The sequence below is a fragment of the Pinus tabuliformis genome, chromosome 9 (genome assembly GCF_031772625.1).
Source record: "Pinus tabuliformis cultivar Carrire ecotype Pingquan chromosome 9, CPIR1, whole genome shotgun sequence".
Classification (NCBI taxonomy): Eukaryota; Viridiplantae; Streptophyta; class Pinopsida; order Pinales; family Pinaceae; genus Pinus; species Pinus tabuliformis.
In genome coordinates this window covers 1280578582-1280596591 of record NC_142307.1, presented here as the reverse complement: position 1 = coordinate 1280596591, position 18010 = coordinate 1280578582, and the positions used below count along the sequence as shown (strand labels likewise).

General features: G+C 40.5%; 1 protein-coding gene across 2 annotated transcripts in view; it reads left to right on the top strand.

Annotated features, from left to right (window-relative positions):
- The window catches only part of DELTA-OAT (ornithine-delta-aminotransferase), a 175279-nt gene that overhangs the window by 53636 nt on the left and 103633 nt on the right, over positions 1-18010 (top strand). For both annotated transcript variants that reach the window (XM_089445879.1, XM_089445880.1), the window contains exons 2-3: positions 13164-13272; positions 13717-13947. In XM_089445879.1, coding sequence (XP_089302005.1) covers positions 13164-13272; positions 13717-13947 — 340 coding nt within the window. The remainder of the gene's footprint in view (positions 1-13163; positions 13273-13716; positions 13948-18010) is intronic.

Below are 18010 nucleotides of genomic sequence, written 5' to 3'. Positions count from 1 at the left end.
AACCCTTAGTTATGTCGATGGTATTCTTGGACGGGATCAAATATCCGTTGTCGTGCTCATTACTATGGGCCAATACCATGGTAAAGATCCCTGGTATTTAGAAATTAGAATATCATGGTGTGGAAACTGTACGCGAATTTTCTTCACCATACCCGCATATGTACACGGCTTTGCTTTACACAACCTGTGTATACTTCCTCAAACTTTACCTTCATCATTCCTCTGTTTTTGTACTGATATTTCTTTGTCTGATCTCTTTGTCACATCTGTACTCATCTTGCTACCATCATGTTGACATCTTTTACCAAGTAAGTTGCCATCAAGGACAACACATACGTATCCTGCTACAAGTAGGTTGCCATCAAGGACAACACATCAGTCATAATGCCAACAATTTGTTGCTCCGATTCTCCCACATTGGGTTTTTCTGGGGACAATTGTCCAAAAATAACTGTCAATTTTTTTGTGTGCGCTAGAATTTCTTAGTTTCCAATATTTTATTTTCCATAGTGTTTTTTATGGTGAAAATTGCAGTTGTGATTTTATTCATTGTTTGTCATAGCAAATAAACTGCACAATTTAATTTTTATAGTTAGGAGAATAATTTCCAGTTGTTGCAATAGATGAAATTTTCACATAAATGAGAAATTGTAATTGTGGACCTGTGGTTGATGAAGATTATAACTACTAGGTGAATGATGTTATATGGTTTACTCCATGTTTTTATGGTTTTCATCACTAATTCATCATTCTACATGCTTTTGTTGACATATATACATCAAAATATATATTATATAAAATTTTCTCCCAAAATCCCTACTGACTCGGGAGCTTTTGAAAATGTCACTCCCCGCTCCCGCTCCCGAGCAGCCTTAGTTAATGCTAGTCAAACCAACCAAAAATGCAGAAGTCAATGCTAGTCAATTGTCAGAATTTCAACCCTTAGTCAAGCTTGGACCTGTGGTTAACTCGGCCTATGGTCAAAGATCTGTTGTAAAATCTGTACCGTGGTCAACCACCTCAGTCAATGGTTAAACTCGATCAAACTGCAGATGAATCGGTCTCTTTCAGTTCACATGTGCGGTTGTCTTGTAGAGATGATGTGATGATCATTCATTGGTCAAAATGAGGAGTTTCATCATGAACTTATACAATTCCAGTGGGTGAATTTGACCAAGGGTCACAACCTTTCATGGTGGGGCTGACTTGACAATTTGGAGCCTACATGATGCCCAAAAAATTAAATGTTTATTTTAATTTCCATAATTCTTTTAGGCTGATTTAGGAGGCCTATTGGCATGTAGGAATACCTACCAATGCTACGAAAAATCAACAACTGGGAGATCGAGACTGCCCAGAAAAGGGAAATTTGTGAGAATCGATTTTCCCTAATTCGGTGGGTTGATTTGCAGAATTGGGTTTTACCTTTGGGATGTGTTGTTAGTTGTCAAGAGGTCAAATCAACAAGGCTTCAAGAGGAGGTATTTTTTGGAATCCATCATTCAAGTTTTGCATTAAAAAAATTATGTAAATTTCCTCCAAAAATTTCCATCAATAAAATTGCATCATTTTATTTAATTTTGGGATTTTGCAATTTTTATTCAGTTGCTAGTAATTTCCTGTTGTATGAGCTTGTACAAATTTTATGGTGATTTTTGGAACAAAAAATTCATGCCATAATTTTTCTCAAGGAAAACCCAATATCAGGTAAAATAATATAAAGGAATTGATTGTAAAGGAGAATGGATGAAAATGGAAGCATATCGTATAAGGCATCACAAATGCCGTAAATAACTTGGTAGGAGGGCAACAATAGTTCCACAATACATCAATTTGTTCTTTGTGCAGTGACGTTCTTATGGAGCAAAGAACGAGGCAAATTAACAAACCCTTCTCCAAAGGAGTCCATATTACTCTCCAGCAAAAGCAACCAAGGGATCTACAGAAAGGGAAGGACGTGGGGAATTTTCTCTTTGTGCTTGGATCAGATTTAAAGTTTATGAAGGCTGGGGATGTTCTCTCTCAATTGGAGGAGTTAGACACATGCTTGTCCAAAGTAGCCCAATCTGATTGGAGGATATTAAGTTGGGAAGTGAAGCCATCAATGCTTGCCTTGATCCAACACAAGTTTATGGAGCATCCTTGTAAGGAGGTAAGACTTGCAGTTGCTTCTTGCCTCTGTGAGATCATAAGAATAACTTCTTCTATTCCCCTTTACAATGATGGCATTCTAAGAAGTCTGTTACAACTAATTGTGGAGAGCTTCCAAGGATTGTAGGACGTTGAGGACCGTACCTTTGGTAATAAACTCAAGATTTTCAATATGGTGGCCTGCCATTATGTTCAATCTAGATTGCAGTAATTTGATTTTTCAGATATTCCATTGTTTCTTCACCAACATTAGAGAACATCATTCGGGATTGTAAAAAACAACATGCAAAATGTATTGTCCTTGATTTTAGGTGATGTTGATGCCATTTGGAAGTAGTTGCAATCAAATATGTTGGCTATTTGGAGAAAAGAGCAAGTTGTTTCGCCTACTGCTCACAAACTCTTAGAAAGATTGATTGAGCAGAACCTTAAATGGTTCAAAAGGTGGTTGACTGAAAGAGAGCTAAATTCAATGGGGTTGTAGGTCACACATTATGCCAACAAGGGTAGGAACCAAAAGGGAAGGAAACAAAATTGTCCATCACAGTAGGAAAGCGTGACGGTTGGTCACTAGGGAGGAATTGGTCTAGGAAAATATTTCTTGCAGTTAAAGGGTGCTAAGGACAAAGGAATAGGTCAAATCGTGGAGCGTGGGGTCAATTCCATACCCCAAGAAGAAAACATGTCAGTTGCTGAGGAATCGGTAGAAGAAGAAAGAGTTGGTGAAGAACAATCCTCATCATCTACAAATACCATAACATAGGAGGATGACGGAAGCAGTGACACCCAAGATCGAATGAATGAGCTAAACAAGTATGAAGAAGTTGCGGATTTGCAGGAGCTTGCAGGGTCTCTTAGAAATAAAGGAAAAACTCAAGAGACTAAAGGGCGCAATATTGAAGGAGGATAGAGAGCTTGAAGAATCGAGGATCAAGAATGCAAGGTCAATTGTCAATCTTTCTAATATTGAGGAGTAGCGAAAACACCTGAGAGGGAAGCAACATAAGCATGCCCTTGAGTTGATTTTAGCGAGCAAAGGGTGAGATTTACAATAGCCCACTTCAGAAGTACATAAACAAGGCTTGTAGCACATTGAACTCACAATTGAAGGAGAATGGAAGTGCAAGTAACAAGCAACCTTGCACATTGTGGCTCAACTCACATAGAGAGAAGATGTTAGATGAATGGCTAAAGCTTGGAGGATGTTTGAGCGAGATAGCAAGTATAGTGGGATGCAAAATCAAGAGTCGTATCTATGGCATAGTGGCATCTTAGTTATACTCAGAGCAGCACTGCATCGGCATGGTGGTCCGTTTCAAGGGTTGCTGATGTTTGGTGGGAGAGACACTCTTTGGGAAGTCAGGGACTTTAGGGTGTTATCGTGGTAGTTAACGTCTACTATAATAGAGGTTCCCAACAGTTAGACTAGAAGGAGATTATGAGTTGGTACCCTATCAAATCAGAAACTTATGGGAGATTGCTTCTAGCTAGGGGTACAACACAGTTGGAGTGTTCAGACATTAGGGATGCTATATTTCCTATTTGGCAGTGGGATCTAGGAATTGGTCCTAGCATATAGATTTGGATTCCATCTCCGTGATATAATAGGGATTCTTCATATTCATTTGGGATCCTGGTATCGAGTTTAGAATTGCTTTGGGGCAAACAATTTCGGGAAGGGAGGACTGTAATGTCCTTTTTTCCAGACATTGGGAAATGAGAGTATCTCATTAGCCTGGGTTACAAATTAAAATTAATTATGGGCTATGGGATAATTAATTAATTAAAAGTGACTAAAGAAAAAGAAATATTATAAGTCACTTTAATAAAAAAAGAAAACGAAAAATACCCATGGTATTCCGATAGTCCATGATTATTAAAGGAGATGAGAGCTCACTCCTTAGGCATGCATTGGGATTATTGTTTTGTTGTTGTTGAGTTGAGCTCTTGGAGCTTGTCTAGGTGAGAGCCCACATTATGTAGAGGGTTAGTTTCAGTGGTCAGTGGTCCACCCCGTTGAAAATGTAACTAGTGTTTGTCTTCATAATGGAATAAAATGAAATTTTTATCATTATTATATCTATATTTATTTTTGGTCAAAGCATGTTCTTCAAGATTATAGAGTCAATTGAGTAAAAAATAATCTATTATGAGTCAAAAGAAATGTATTTGAGTCAAGTCCCATTTGGACTTTTGAAAGAAAAAGAAAAAGAATTTTATTTTTAGTCAAAGTGTCAACACAAGACCAAGTCGGCCTTCCTTGGACAAGTCGGCTTGAGAGGTAGCTATTCGACCCTCCTGGACAACTATTAATACAAGATAGTTCGGCCTCTTGGAAGCTCACTCATTCACTCACATCATCACATCAATTTCTGTGCAAAACAAGGAGAAGAAGTCAACTGAAGTCAAAGGAGAGAGAGAAGATGAGCCAAAATTTCAGGAGTTGACTAGATTTCAAAAGGTTGACCAATGTTGACTTGGACTAGATTGGAGGAGACTTGGAGGAGGGTTGACTTGGAGTGGCTGTGTTTGGTCTTTGTCTTGGGTCTTGGATATCTCATTTTGATCTGATTCTATAAGAGAAGGATTGGTTGGGTTTTCCGGTTTCCCCCTCGTGGGGTTTTTCGCTGGCTTGGAGCCTAATTTTTAATGTTCTTTGTCTCTTTGTGATCCTTTTGGTTTGAACATTTGTATAATTGCTTGATGAAGGGAACATAATAAGACGATAAGAAAACAGATAACATTCACAAGTAATTATCAAGAAGAGAAATCAACCCTATACCTACTTCATTTCATTTCTCAACATGGTATCAGAGCTATGGTGAAGATATGAGCATTGTTAAGGAAACCCCAAGTAGGGCTTGTTACCGCTCAAACTAGTAGGGGTCCTAAGAGGGGATATTATAGAGCGACTACTAGGTCAGGGGCAACAATGGAGCAATAGTCCACTGTCACCTCAGCTAAGGCTCCCCGCTCTTTACGGACTTTCACTGATCGGAGGAGATTAGATATAAGAGGAATCACAATAATGGATATGTCAATGAAAGAATGAAGGGTGATTCCTGAAACCTATTCACAAGAGAGACTCAATTATATGGCTTTCTTGCTTGGAAAGCAAGGTGATGTGCTCTCTAGGAAGGGCTAAGAGGATTCTTGAGGCTAGGGTTTGGGGGTGTATTTTGTAAAGATGATTCCTAGCCTAGAAATCCTTACAAAGAATTGGTCTTTATGTGATCTTTTTGAAATTGGGGTTATTAGGTTGTGGGACCACATGAGACCAAGTGGACCCAGAATTAGGTTAAGGATGTTGAATTGATCAACCAAAGTGGGGCTTGACTTAATTGTGGAAGAGAAGAGGATCAAAGGACAATTCTTCTTAGAATAGAATGCAATGATCCAAATGAGGACACTAGCCAAGGGAAACCTAGCGAAAGAAACAATCCTTGAGTTAGGGCTTGCTATATCTTTGGATCCCACTGTTGGAATTGCTTCGAATTTGGAGCGCATCTAGAGCAAACCTCAGTGCATATGTGGACCAAAAATAGAAGTGTTTGGATGGATACAATGAGATTTATGTAATACCCTAGGTGACATATGGAGGCTAGGCCTAGAAAAAGAGGGAGAGGTGAGAAAAATAAGCTTTAAAATTGACCACCTATGGAAGGATTAGTGCCTTGTCCTTTGGGATAGATGGAGTCAAAGATAATTTATTGTTTGGAAAGAATTCACCCAATCAAGGAGGCCTTCAAGCAACTTCGCATGGCATTAGGGCATGAGAGCAACTACTTCAAGGACTTTATACTTCGATTTGCAATAATTGATGACTTATCAAGATGTATTTAGCATAAATTATCTCTAGGAACATTCACCCATTCATACATGGCCCATGACATGATGCAACACTATAAAAGATCAAAATTTCCACCCATTCGTATAAGAAAGCAACAAATTTCAAACTTGTATAGCGAAAATCCCAGCAACATTCATGTGACAAAGTAAATAACAAGAATAAGCATGAAAAAAGCACTTACATGTACAAAAGAGTATATCTAATCATCATATTATGCCAATAATGAAGCTCCAAGACAAAAGAGATGGACCCAAACATCAAAATTCATCCATATCATCCCAACTCGTCCTCTAAAAGGGATAGCGAAAATACCACAAGAGCTAATAACCCAATCCAAGTGATGATGAGAGAATGAATCACCTCTCATCTATTTATACAATCTCTAATGAATTCAAATGGCCTAATTTGGACTAATAATGCCCTCTAAAATAAAATAATGTGCATAATAACAATATTTTTGGTGACAAGCCCACCAAATAGATCAATAACATAAAGATAAGCCTCTCAAGGGGGTAGGATGATCAACATGATGAGTCGTTGGGCCATTGAGAAGGCCAAATGAAGCCCAAAGTGTGCCATGATGAGAGAATGGAATCCAAACATAGTGGACAAGGGGTTGGCCCCTTGTTTTCCAAGCAAAAACCTGTGGTGCTCCTAAGTGGGTGTGGGGGCACAAGGGCATTCTCATGGGTCTCCAAGTGGATTGAAAATGCCTATAGACCATCTGTAAGGGATAAGATGATGACATAAGCCCTCCCTTTGCAGTAGGAGACATCCTCTGGACCCTCGAACATCTGCCAAGTATATGGTGCAAGTGTGAAGTCGGTTGGGCATAATGAACCAGATGCGTCATCCTCATCCAACAAGGTGTAACACGAGCAATCAATGATCGATGCTGGTGATCCATGAAGTAATCTTTGCTATGGTGGAGGCCCATGGCTCTCAACACTCACCCTACAGGTGTCAATATGGCCCTTTGGAGGGATAGAACCCCGTATAGGGAGACCAAGCCCCAAATGGAGACCCAACAATCCTGCATAAGATCCATGAATCCCCTTGCCCTCCAATACAACAAATCATTAGAATAATCAAGTAAAAGAGCTTACCAGTCATGGAATCAATGGAGCACTTCATGGTGGCATGCCCTTCCATAGAGGGCTTTGGCATGTACAAGTGTCTCCAAGCTTAATAAGGGGGTTAACCAAGGATCCTGTTAGGTTTTTTCATCCTTTAAAAGGGGTGACATGTCCATGGTACATCCTTCAAGTGGTAGGTGGCAAATGATAAAGTAATGAAACAGAGTGGGGATCAGGGGAATCATCCAGACCACATGTTATGGTACAAGGGTAGCTATAATAAGGGAAGCCCACACCTAGGAATTTGAGTGTAGGAGGGATCAAATTGTGGTACATGTGTTACCCCGACCTTTGTTTTTCCATCCTTCTTCATGTGCCTTTAGCCTTTGATTGATTTTTCTTTATAATTGCTTGGGGCTCCAGGTGATGAGAGCATGTTGTGTAATATATAGTAGTGGATACCCCCTTAAGGTGGGGCCGTTCATCCCCACTAGGGGTTGGGACAATCATGGGTTCCTTAATGATGGAGGGGGCTCATCTAGGGCCCATAGGAACGAGGGTGATGGCCATGGATAAGGGGTAGAGCTCATGTCTGGCTTTTTCTCACTTGCTAAATGTGTATGTCCAGTCCATATTTTGCATTTTGTGGTACATTTCCTGTTGAGAGTGGCCAAACTATGCTTTTTCTTCTCTTTTTAGTTGCATCAACCTCCGGGCATCGTTCCAGCTCGACTCATGGTGTGGACAAGGGGAGGGGGAGAGGGAGGCTAACCCTATGTGGACCCAGTGGACACATGTGGACCTAGATGGGAAAAGAGATGAACAAGGCTAAAATGAGTGGAAGGGAGTGATGTATATGGTGTCGAGAAGAAGGACCACACAACCAAAATTGGGGTTTCCGATGTAGTGCCAACTCTAAAGCTAGTGGCCAATAAAGGAGATCCCACGGGACTAGGATATAAGGCTAAACACGAGATCAGGTAGTGGAGACAAGAGTACAAACATAGCCCACTCTTTCTGCTGAATCCGCCCACCAATCTATGCCCAAAAGTGCCCATGACAAGTAAGGAAAATTACTCAACTATACCAATGAAAAGCCATACCTTTAGGGTCGGCAGGCCCACCTTCAAACATACAATCATAACAAGTGGGCGACAGACCACATGGTTGGCTCAGGTGGCGGAGATAATGGCACATCGAGCTATCTGGTGGCTGCAAGGGGCTGTTGACTGCTGGTCGAGGAATATCTAGGAGAAAAAAATTCTCCTATATAGACTACCCACAGCTGGTGGAACAAGCATAATCCTAGTAGGTCATGTAGAGCATCAAGCGAAATCTTTTGTAGTCATCTAAACACCTCGAAAATTGGTCCACAACTGTGCTGGGATCTTCTCAAGGGGTCCTCCAAGTTTGAGCACAATTTGATGGTGGAATCCCGAGATATTGCAAGATGTAGCTCGAGGATCATTTCTCTCCCTAAGTTGATTTGGGTTAGTGTCCTTATTTGGATCATTGCATTCAAATTTCAAAAGAAAAGTAGTCCTTTGATCCTATTCTCCTCCCTAACCAGGTCAAGCCCCTCTTTTGTTGATCAACTCCACACCCTTGACCTAGTTTGGGTCCACTTGGGTTCTTTGTGTTCCCGCAACCTCGTAACTCAAATTCTACAAGGATCACATAGAAGCCACTTTTCCTTAAGGATTCTTAGGTCTAGGACACCTCTTATCAAGGGGCATTCTCCAAACCTAGGCTTAAGTATCCCATTAGCCCTTTCTAGAGAGCCTATAACCTTACTTCTAAAGCAAGTAAGCCAATTATTTAAGCCTCTCTTGTGAATAGGATTTAGGAATCTCTTCTCATCCCATCATTGATCTATTCATCCTTGTGATTTCTTTTATATTTGGTCTCCTCCCATTGGTGAAAGTCCGTAAAGAGCAGGGAGCTTTAGTTGAGGTGACAGTGGGCTATTGCTCCATTGTTTCCACTTAAGCTAGTAGTTTCTCTATAGGATCCCCTCCCTGGACCCTTGCTAGTTTGAGTGGTAACACACACTAAACATGTATGGAAATTTTTGCCCAAGCTATGATTATCAACATTTAGTTATATGCACTTGTGTTGATTCTATTCACATCCCTCTGATAGAGTTATTTGAGGTTTGTACTGTGTGACTAGTAGTCATTAATCCTACACAGTGTTATGTTTTATTTATTCATCCCCATGGTATTCTTTTCAACCGTGGTTGATACACACCTAGTGTTTTGTTAGTGTTGGCGCAGGTAGTTGGAGTTTGATTTATGGCAGTTTTACTTAAGGAGTCTGTGCTTTTGTTGTGCCTTGTTTATATAAATGTTTTCTCCTTCTAAAAAAAATAAGGCAGCAAAAAGATACTTTTGAATTTCTTCTGACATTCATTTCTTATTTCATTCATGGTGTGTCCGAACATGGCTAGAAGCCAACATTATTAAATGCTTTATGAATTAGCCGAAGGCCTGATTTCAGATTGTCTTTGAAAAAAATATGGCCAAAGGCTGCAATTAGATAAGGTTTGATAGAAAGTGTGACCAAATGCCAAATTAATGGTTGTCTTGGAACATGATCTAATACCAAAGTAATAAACAATATTTCATATATGAGAAAATATCCAACACAATGACGAGGAGTTGAAAGTCCTATAGGATAATAATTATATAATTGATAATGAATGAATGAGATACAATGGGCCTCTGTGATGGTATACTTATAATCATTGATTAGACATGAAAGTGAAGGGTTGTGTCCTTTGTTTTATTTATTATTATTATTATTATTATTTGTTTTTTACATGTGTAATCTTGTACCACCCTAAATTTTGTAAGTGTGAATGAGATTGTTGGTACCTTGCCACCCTCTATCAGCAATTGGGTCAAGAAAAGAAAACATATCACAAGTGGGATTTGAACCTGGGTGGGAAGGATAACAATTTCTCCTCTTAACCTCCCGAGCTAGATCCAATTGACATCTATTATTTGTTGTTTTTCCATGAGATTGGAGTTTGGGTTATAAACTTACAATCACTGATGCTACCAATCCAAGTATCACAACAAACTACTTTGCACAACGAAACGATAAATAGCAGTAAATCAACACGTGCACAAATATAGACAACTTTTTACAAGTTTTAACTGCCCAACTTTGTTATATTAACAAACTGATAATACAACTATCTAGGGCTCCCATACTAGGGATAATGGCCTTCATACATCCACTGATACAAGACTACAACTGGGACTTGGTGTCAACAATTATGACAACCAAACTGCCCAAACAAGATACACTGACCATTTGGCTGATGTAGCACACTCTCTCAGCTCCCCTCAGTTGTACCTTGAACACACTTGCCCAGTGTGCCAACTCCCAATCTGCAGCAACTCCAACCTGCCTCTATCAATGAACCAACTCCATTAGGTCATTGAACATGGCTCCAACTGCTCTCTAGCTGATCGTTAGTCCTTCAATGCATCAACACATCGAGACTCCTGTCGAGTTGTTCACAACTCCGTTTGTGAACAACTCTCAACTGCCCACTGCTGCTCCTTAGCTCCTTTGGGACTTCTTGCCCAACTAGCTGCTCCTTAGTCCTTCAAGGACACAACTCTTAGGGACTTTCTTCCCACTAGTGTCTTCCTGTGCTGCCCGATGAAGACACACTTAGGGCACGGAGGGCTGCCACCTATCACTGCAAGATGTCCTTCTCCAACAATGAACTTGGGCTGATGTGATCTGCTCCCTTGACCTCCTTTCTTCGTCCTTCAAGAATTAGTTCTGAGCTCACCCATATCTGCCTCTTCTAACAGTCCTCTTCAAGAAGCTGTACTTAGGGCTTGGAGCAAGCCACTACAACCCTCTTAACTCCTGTTCTTTTGGCTGCTCCAACACTGCCCTAAACTAGGATAACATCCACTAGCAAATCTCATCAACTCAAGAAGATGACATACCTTGTCCTGCAACTCTCTGCTGCTCCTCTTGACCTTGGCATATGTGCAACTATTGAAGATGAATTTGCTTCTTAGGATGTACAAACCTTTGTCCTATACTTGGACTTCCCAACCACTTAGCAAATCATCAACCTAAAGGCTAAAAGAGCACTTACCTCTGATCAAGGGTACTTTCCTTTGCTGCTGTTCACTTATCTGCGCAAACTAAGACCTGAGGTTTTTTGGCCTGGTTAGGGCACCAGACCAGCCCTTAACCAGACCTCAAAACCACCCAAAAACTTCGCTACCTCCTCCTCTAGACTCCTTATCTGTACTGTTAGCTTGCCACTTTCTGGTTGCTGTTCCAGCCCTATTTTGACTGCAGATCAGCCCAGATCTAGGCTCGGTCCTACCTCCAACAGTCCATCAGACTTCGGTCCCTATTCCTTGAGAACATCCCTAACACATGCACTTTCCAGCCAACAATTACCCTTGAACCTCACAGCTAGCCCACTCCTGCAATTCAGACCTGTCCCAAACACCATAAGACACCAAAAACGCACTTTGGCCTTGTCCTCTCCTTGCTGCGGCTGCCTCAGATTTCAGATGCTCTTTCCTTGTGATGATTGCACTTGGGTTGGTTTTCTTCTAGCCTCAATGTCACATCCATTTATATGTTTCTCTTGGGTGTTGTCTTGTCCTTCCAAGAGGGTCTCTACAACTAAGGCTGACTTGAATCTTAAGACAATTTGCCCTCTTGAAACACATAAAAATTCATTTCTCCATTTCTACAAGGCTTTTTTGGTGCTTCAAGTTGCTCCTTGTTCCTTCAAGGATGCCCTCCAAGTTCCAACCTCCAAATGCCAAGTGACCAATTCTCATCACGGTTTCACACCCACAAGCTTGGGTGAAAAGCCCACATGCTTGGGTTCTTGACCCACAAGACCACTTTGTGTGCGCATTCCTCCAAAACCCTCTAGCCTGGGGTCTGGAGTACCTCCCAACCCCAGTGCCCAGTTACAAAAAAAATTAAATTTAAATTCATCAAATAATTTGAACATTCATTCATCCTAATTCTATGGGTTGAAAGGAGCTATGCATGCTTATTATAAGTTATTATGCCATCACTATTCCATTAAATTAGATTGTTGAAAAGTTTGATAAACTCAAGTAGTTGCTGGGTATCATTTTATTTAATGAAATAAAGTAAGAGATAATATGGATATCCATTCACTTTTTCTTCGTGGGTTAGAATACCTAAGCTTGCACAATATAAGTTGCTATGCTGTTCCAAATTCATTAAATTCTATTATAGCAAAATTTTAGAAATTTCATGTGCAAGCATCTTTGAATATCCCTCTGTCCAGACAAATATTTCTCTCAGGAACACTATTTGTCATTGAATGTCAAGAATAAACATGGTCCTAAAGTTAGTTGAAATTTATTCTTGGATTAGTGTGTCTACTAACATGCAGGAAATTTTCCTTGTGTAGGGGATTAAAACAATAAAAAAGTATCTTCTTCCTAGAAAGTACTAGGGTGGATGACCTCCTAGGGAGTATGCTGATGTGTGGCGCATAACAAATTTAATTTTGTCATGGATCGTTAAGTCAGACATTGCCCCTTCAATTATCCCAATAACCGGAGTTAGTATTTTCTTGGAAGGCCCATGTTTACGAAATGTTTGTTGAACAGAACATTTATTTCTACTGTAACATGGTTATTTTGATGCATGCTCTTTGTCTCTTGGTTTATGATCAAATCACATTGAATCAAACATTCATTCGAATTCTGAACAGTATGTGTTCACAATGCAAATGTGTATTTACTATTTAGTTTCTTGTAGATTCTGATTATTCATATATATGAAAGTCCTGGAAAGTTGTGATAAACAACAGGTCATTTTTAAAATGGTATCAGTTTATCTCCTCTAAATAGTACTTATGTAAACCTGTGGTTTCCATTTAAATTTTATTCTTTGTTGTATTTATTGATTTCCTGTATACATGCGTTGTCAGACGGTTTACATCCAAAAGGAGGGTTTTTAAAATATTGTTACTTGACACAAATTTTCATTCCTTTATCCAGCATCACTTCTGTTTATGCCTTACTAGAAGCTTTGTGTTAATACAGTTATCACCCAATTCCCATGGTGTTTTCTAAGGCAAAGGATGTACATGTATGGGACCCAGAAGGTCGCAAATACTTGGATTTCCTTTCTGCTTACTCTGCAGTTAATCAAGTAAGATTACTTGGATTTCCTTTCTGCTTACTCTGCAGTTAATCAAGTAAGATTTTATGTTGTTGTTCATTTCCAATTTCTGCAGTGAGATACATTGTTATGAGAGATTTCTGGAGTAAGCACCATGTCTTCATTTGTGGCATTGATGTTTGGACAGTCAATTCACTGTCCATCTTCAGGATATAGATTCAACTAAAAGTGAATTCTTTGAGTCTATATATCCTAAAGATGAACAGTGAATTGACTGTCCGAAACAATATGCCACAAATGAAGATGCGGTGATTACTGCAGAAATCTCTCGTAACAATTTTGCACTATTTTATATTGAGATATGCATAAAAGATGCCCATCAGTTGTCTTCATTTAAGAATTTGATATTGCCATATTTAGAGGCTGTCCATCTAATGAAAAATTGATATTAATTACAAAATGTTTATTTTACAGGGACATTGCCATGAGAAGATTCTGAATGCATTATCCCAACAAGCTCAGCAACTGACACTCAGTTCTAGAGCTTTCCACAATGACAAATTTCCTATCTTTGCACAGCATCTAACGAGCATGTTTGGCTATGAAATGATCCTTCCTATGAATACAGGTGCTGAGGGCGTTGAAACAGCCTTGAAGTTAGCAAGGAAATGGGGATATGAGAAAAAACACATACCAAAGAATGAGGTGCAACTTTAGAAGTAGATAGTTTAAAGGCTGAAAATATTTGAATGTTTTGTTCCTAACTGTTTGGAAGTTTCTCTATCATATTGCACTTGTTACCCCTCAGATTTTGCATCAAGGTAATCCATTTTGTGCAGTTGTCCCATTTTCTGAGTTGATCCTGTTGCATGTTCTTTAGAGAAGAGGTTGGAGCTTGGTGATCCATGATTAGTTGTGCCTTAATGATTCTAGACGGTTATTTGTTGTAGCACGATGAGCCAAATGTTGTGATGATGCATTAACATTATCTTTTACTAGACTATGCCTAGTGATCTATGAAAAGTGTTTATTATACTTAGGTGGTTCTCTAGAGTCTAGAGTCTAGACCCTTGTGGTTGGTAATGGCAAATCCTTTTAGTTTCTATTTCAAGGCTAGTTCTACCCTTATGGCTCATTCTAACATTCTTATTGTGATCATTCATGGTTAAGGTGGATGTGTGGGGTTCTTGGGATGGGTCTGTTGTGACACATGTTAGAGTTTCCCTAGGTTTTTTCACTTTACCTCTTTGTAAAACTTGTGCTATGTTGTTGTAAAGGCTATATACCTAGACCATGCTTTTCCTTTTATCATAAGCATGGATCTGTGTATGTATGTATGCTTTAGTTTGGCCTAGTTGATGAATTCCCTAGCAGTTTGGGAGCTATTTGGCATGTTATTGACATGTGAGTTCATAAGATACACCCTCTGTTGATTTGGGGTAGTATCGGATGTGCTCTAAGCCTCAAAATTTGCAGGGTGCTTGGGAACATGTATTCCAAAGAACCCAGAAAGCGATTTGGGAAATTCGTACGGTTCTGAGGGAAGAAAACTTTTCCAAGTTTACCTATCCCGACCGAGGAGAACAGGCCATTCGACAGGGAGATCCTGAAACTGCGGAGGCTTGGTTCGATCAAGCTACTGAGTATTGGGAACAAGCTATAGCACTTGCTCCGGGTTGGTTGTTACATCCATAATAACTTCAGAGTTCAAGCCTTACGGTATGGACTTATAAGCCTTAGTATAAGTTCCATAGAGTTAGCTTTACGTCCGGTATAGACCCAGAAGTGATTTTATTAAAATAATTAATATTTTTAATGGGGTTTTTAAGTCTAAACTTAGGAAAATTAAAATATTAATGGGTATTAATCTAATCAAGGGTGAACCTTCTAGAAAAAGCCACAGATCAAGCCAAAACAATCTGAGCCTTTGATTAAGATGTAATCTAGGCTGTCTGTTGTCCAACAGGAAGATATAAGAAGGGGCTTGAGGGTCATTTGGAAAACACACAGAGACATAGAGAAAATCGATTTTCTTAAGTGAGAAGTTCTTAGGAGGAAAAATCGATTGAGGAGATCTCTTGCAGTTGAGGGGCAGGGATAACAGCTTCTAGAGAGAGATTCTCAGTGGGAGATACATCAGCAAAGAGAGGCAGTGAGTGATCTAGAAGCTTTGACGCAGAGGCTGATGTAGGGCTAGAAGGGCCACACAGAACCAGCGCAGAGGGAGAAAGAGGAATCGAAAATCTGCAGAGGAATTCGATTTTCAAAAGCCAGAAGCCGGGGTGTGAGACCCAGAGGCAAAAATCTAATTTCCTGGGTAGCAAATTGACCAACCAGAGAAGTGACGTAACACCCAGAGAGCTTGACGCTAGGCTGACACAGACACTGCGCAAAGGCAGCTAGAAAAGTCGGGGGGCAGTTAGTTTGGGGCTGGATCAACCAAGATTTCTCAGTGATTGTGTGAGGTAAAACTCACAAAGCTTCTGCCATTATTTCTCTCTGTAACTGAATAACCTCGTGAGGTATTCAATGATGTATTCAGATTTTTCTACTGCTTAATAATAATAAACCCTTGGAGTTGCTACACCGGTTTCCCTGCATTGGGTTTTTTCGGGGGACTTTTGTCCAAAAATAACTGTCTTATGTGTTTCTATTTTCCTTGCTCAGTTTATATGTTTCAGAATCATATTTAATTGATGTAAGCTGCTTTCAGTAATTTACTTCAATGTTTCATGAAGAAATCTGAAATAAGCTTGTAATGTAATTTACAATCTAGGTGAAGTAGATTCAGCTGGTTGCAGTAGGATTCCAGAGATTGTTAGATCTAGGAATTTTCACATGGTATCAGAGGTGTTGATGTGAAACAGGAAGAGTAGATCTAGCACTGAAGCAAGGGCCAACTTGCTGCAACAAGCAATAGTTCGAATCCCCTGAGGGATTGCGTAGTTCTAGCCAGGAGGGCTATATTTTCGTGGGTGTCTCTCTTTGAGTGAGCCGATAGAGAGGTAAGACTGCCAGATTGAAAACTTACCAAGGTAGAGGGAGCTACGCAGAGCTAGAGGGACATAGTTTCTGCAAGTTTGGTGCTGGGCAAAAAAGCCGTCAGAAGGAAGAAGCAGATCACATAGTGAGGGAATACTTCCTTAGTGATTTCTTGCCGAGGAAATCAATATTTCTCATTTACTGAGCAGCAGAGGAGCAACAACTTACCAACTCCATCAAGGAGTGTGTAAGTCAGCCTAGGAGCTACACAGTAGGGAGAAAGAGGGAGTTGTTCGACATTTTTCGAAGGATATGGCAACTAGTGACTTGAGGGATCAGGACAGGTTGGACAGGGTTTCCAACTATGCCATCTAGAAGGGTAGAATGACTTTCCTTCTAGATGAGCAAGCCCTCAAGACGTATGTTGATAATGTGGTAGCTGTCCCAGCAGATGCAGATCTGCTAAAGAATTACAGAGATGAGATGGCTAAGGCGAAGAGGATGATCCTGGATGGAGTCAAGGATCACGTGGTGTGCCACGTTGCTAGCAAAGGGGCCGATAAGGAGATGTGGGATGCCTTGGCCACATTGTATCAGGGATCTTCTGAGCAACGAAAGATGTACTTAGAGCAGAAACTGAGATCTGCTCAGATGCATAAGGGGGAGCGTGTGGATCCGTTCCTCACAAAGCTTCAGGAGACCCGAGATGAGTTATCAACTGTGGGGTCTACACCTCAAGATTCTGATTTGGTTAGACTGGCCCTCAATTCTGTCTTAGATGAGTGGCAAGTCTTTGTCCAGAGTATCTTGGGCAAGGCGACTTTGCCGAATTGGGATGAGATGTGGGCAACTCTCAAGCAAGAGGAGCTGAGGAGAGACTTGGTCAAGTGTAAACTTGACGGAAGCAACAACAGTGGGTCGAAGCCCAAGGAGGAGGATGAGAATGCACCCCTTACATTGAAGGGGCAACAGGAGCAGTGGAGGCGAAAGAAGGATGTCTCGAAGATAAAGTGCTTTAGGTGTGGTGAGATGGGTCACTACGCAACACAGTGTCCTCTCAAGAGAAAGGACAAGGATGAGAAGCATGATCCTAAGGTTGCAGCCGCAAAGGTTGAACAAGAGGAGTTCGCCATGACAACCAAGATACATCTAGGAGGGAGGTGGGTTGATATAGAATTGTAGTTCGATAGAGCTATAGATGGGCAAGATCCTTGAGGAGCCCACCTCTTGGATCATCACCTTGCTATAGGAGCCCATGATCAGTAGTAGTGGGATGGTGGCATTTCAGTTGGTGCCATGGAGTGTTGATTTGACAGATGCAGTGGTTAGTAGCGCCAGAATGTGAGCAGCGTAGAGCAGAGAGGCAACAGTGCAAGGAGGCACAATGTAGAGCCTTAGTAGTGCAGTGGCTTTAGAAGAGACTGTGGGACTAGCAACAGTGACGATTTCAGCATCGAGGAGTATCCACTGGATACTTGTCTAGTTTTGGGTGTTTTCAGTTACTTCTCTCAGCAACTGAGTTGCAATACGGATGTAGTGTTAGCAGTGCTAATAGCATAGCATATGTAGCGATTGAGAGGGAGTTATAGTAGAAATGTAGCATTGGCAGTGTCAAAGGCAGTAGTACAATAGTAGCAACAACGCAATAGTTGGTGGACATGTCAAAAGTCATCAGCGCAGAGGACGCTGCTTCAGAGTCAGAGCTGTATGCAGTAGCGGTGTATTGCTAGAGCACATTCCTCGCTAAGAGGGAGTGTTGGTTTGGGGTAGTATCGGATGTGATCTA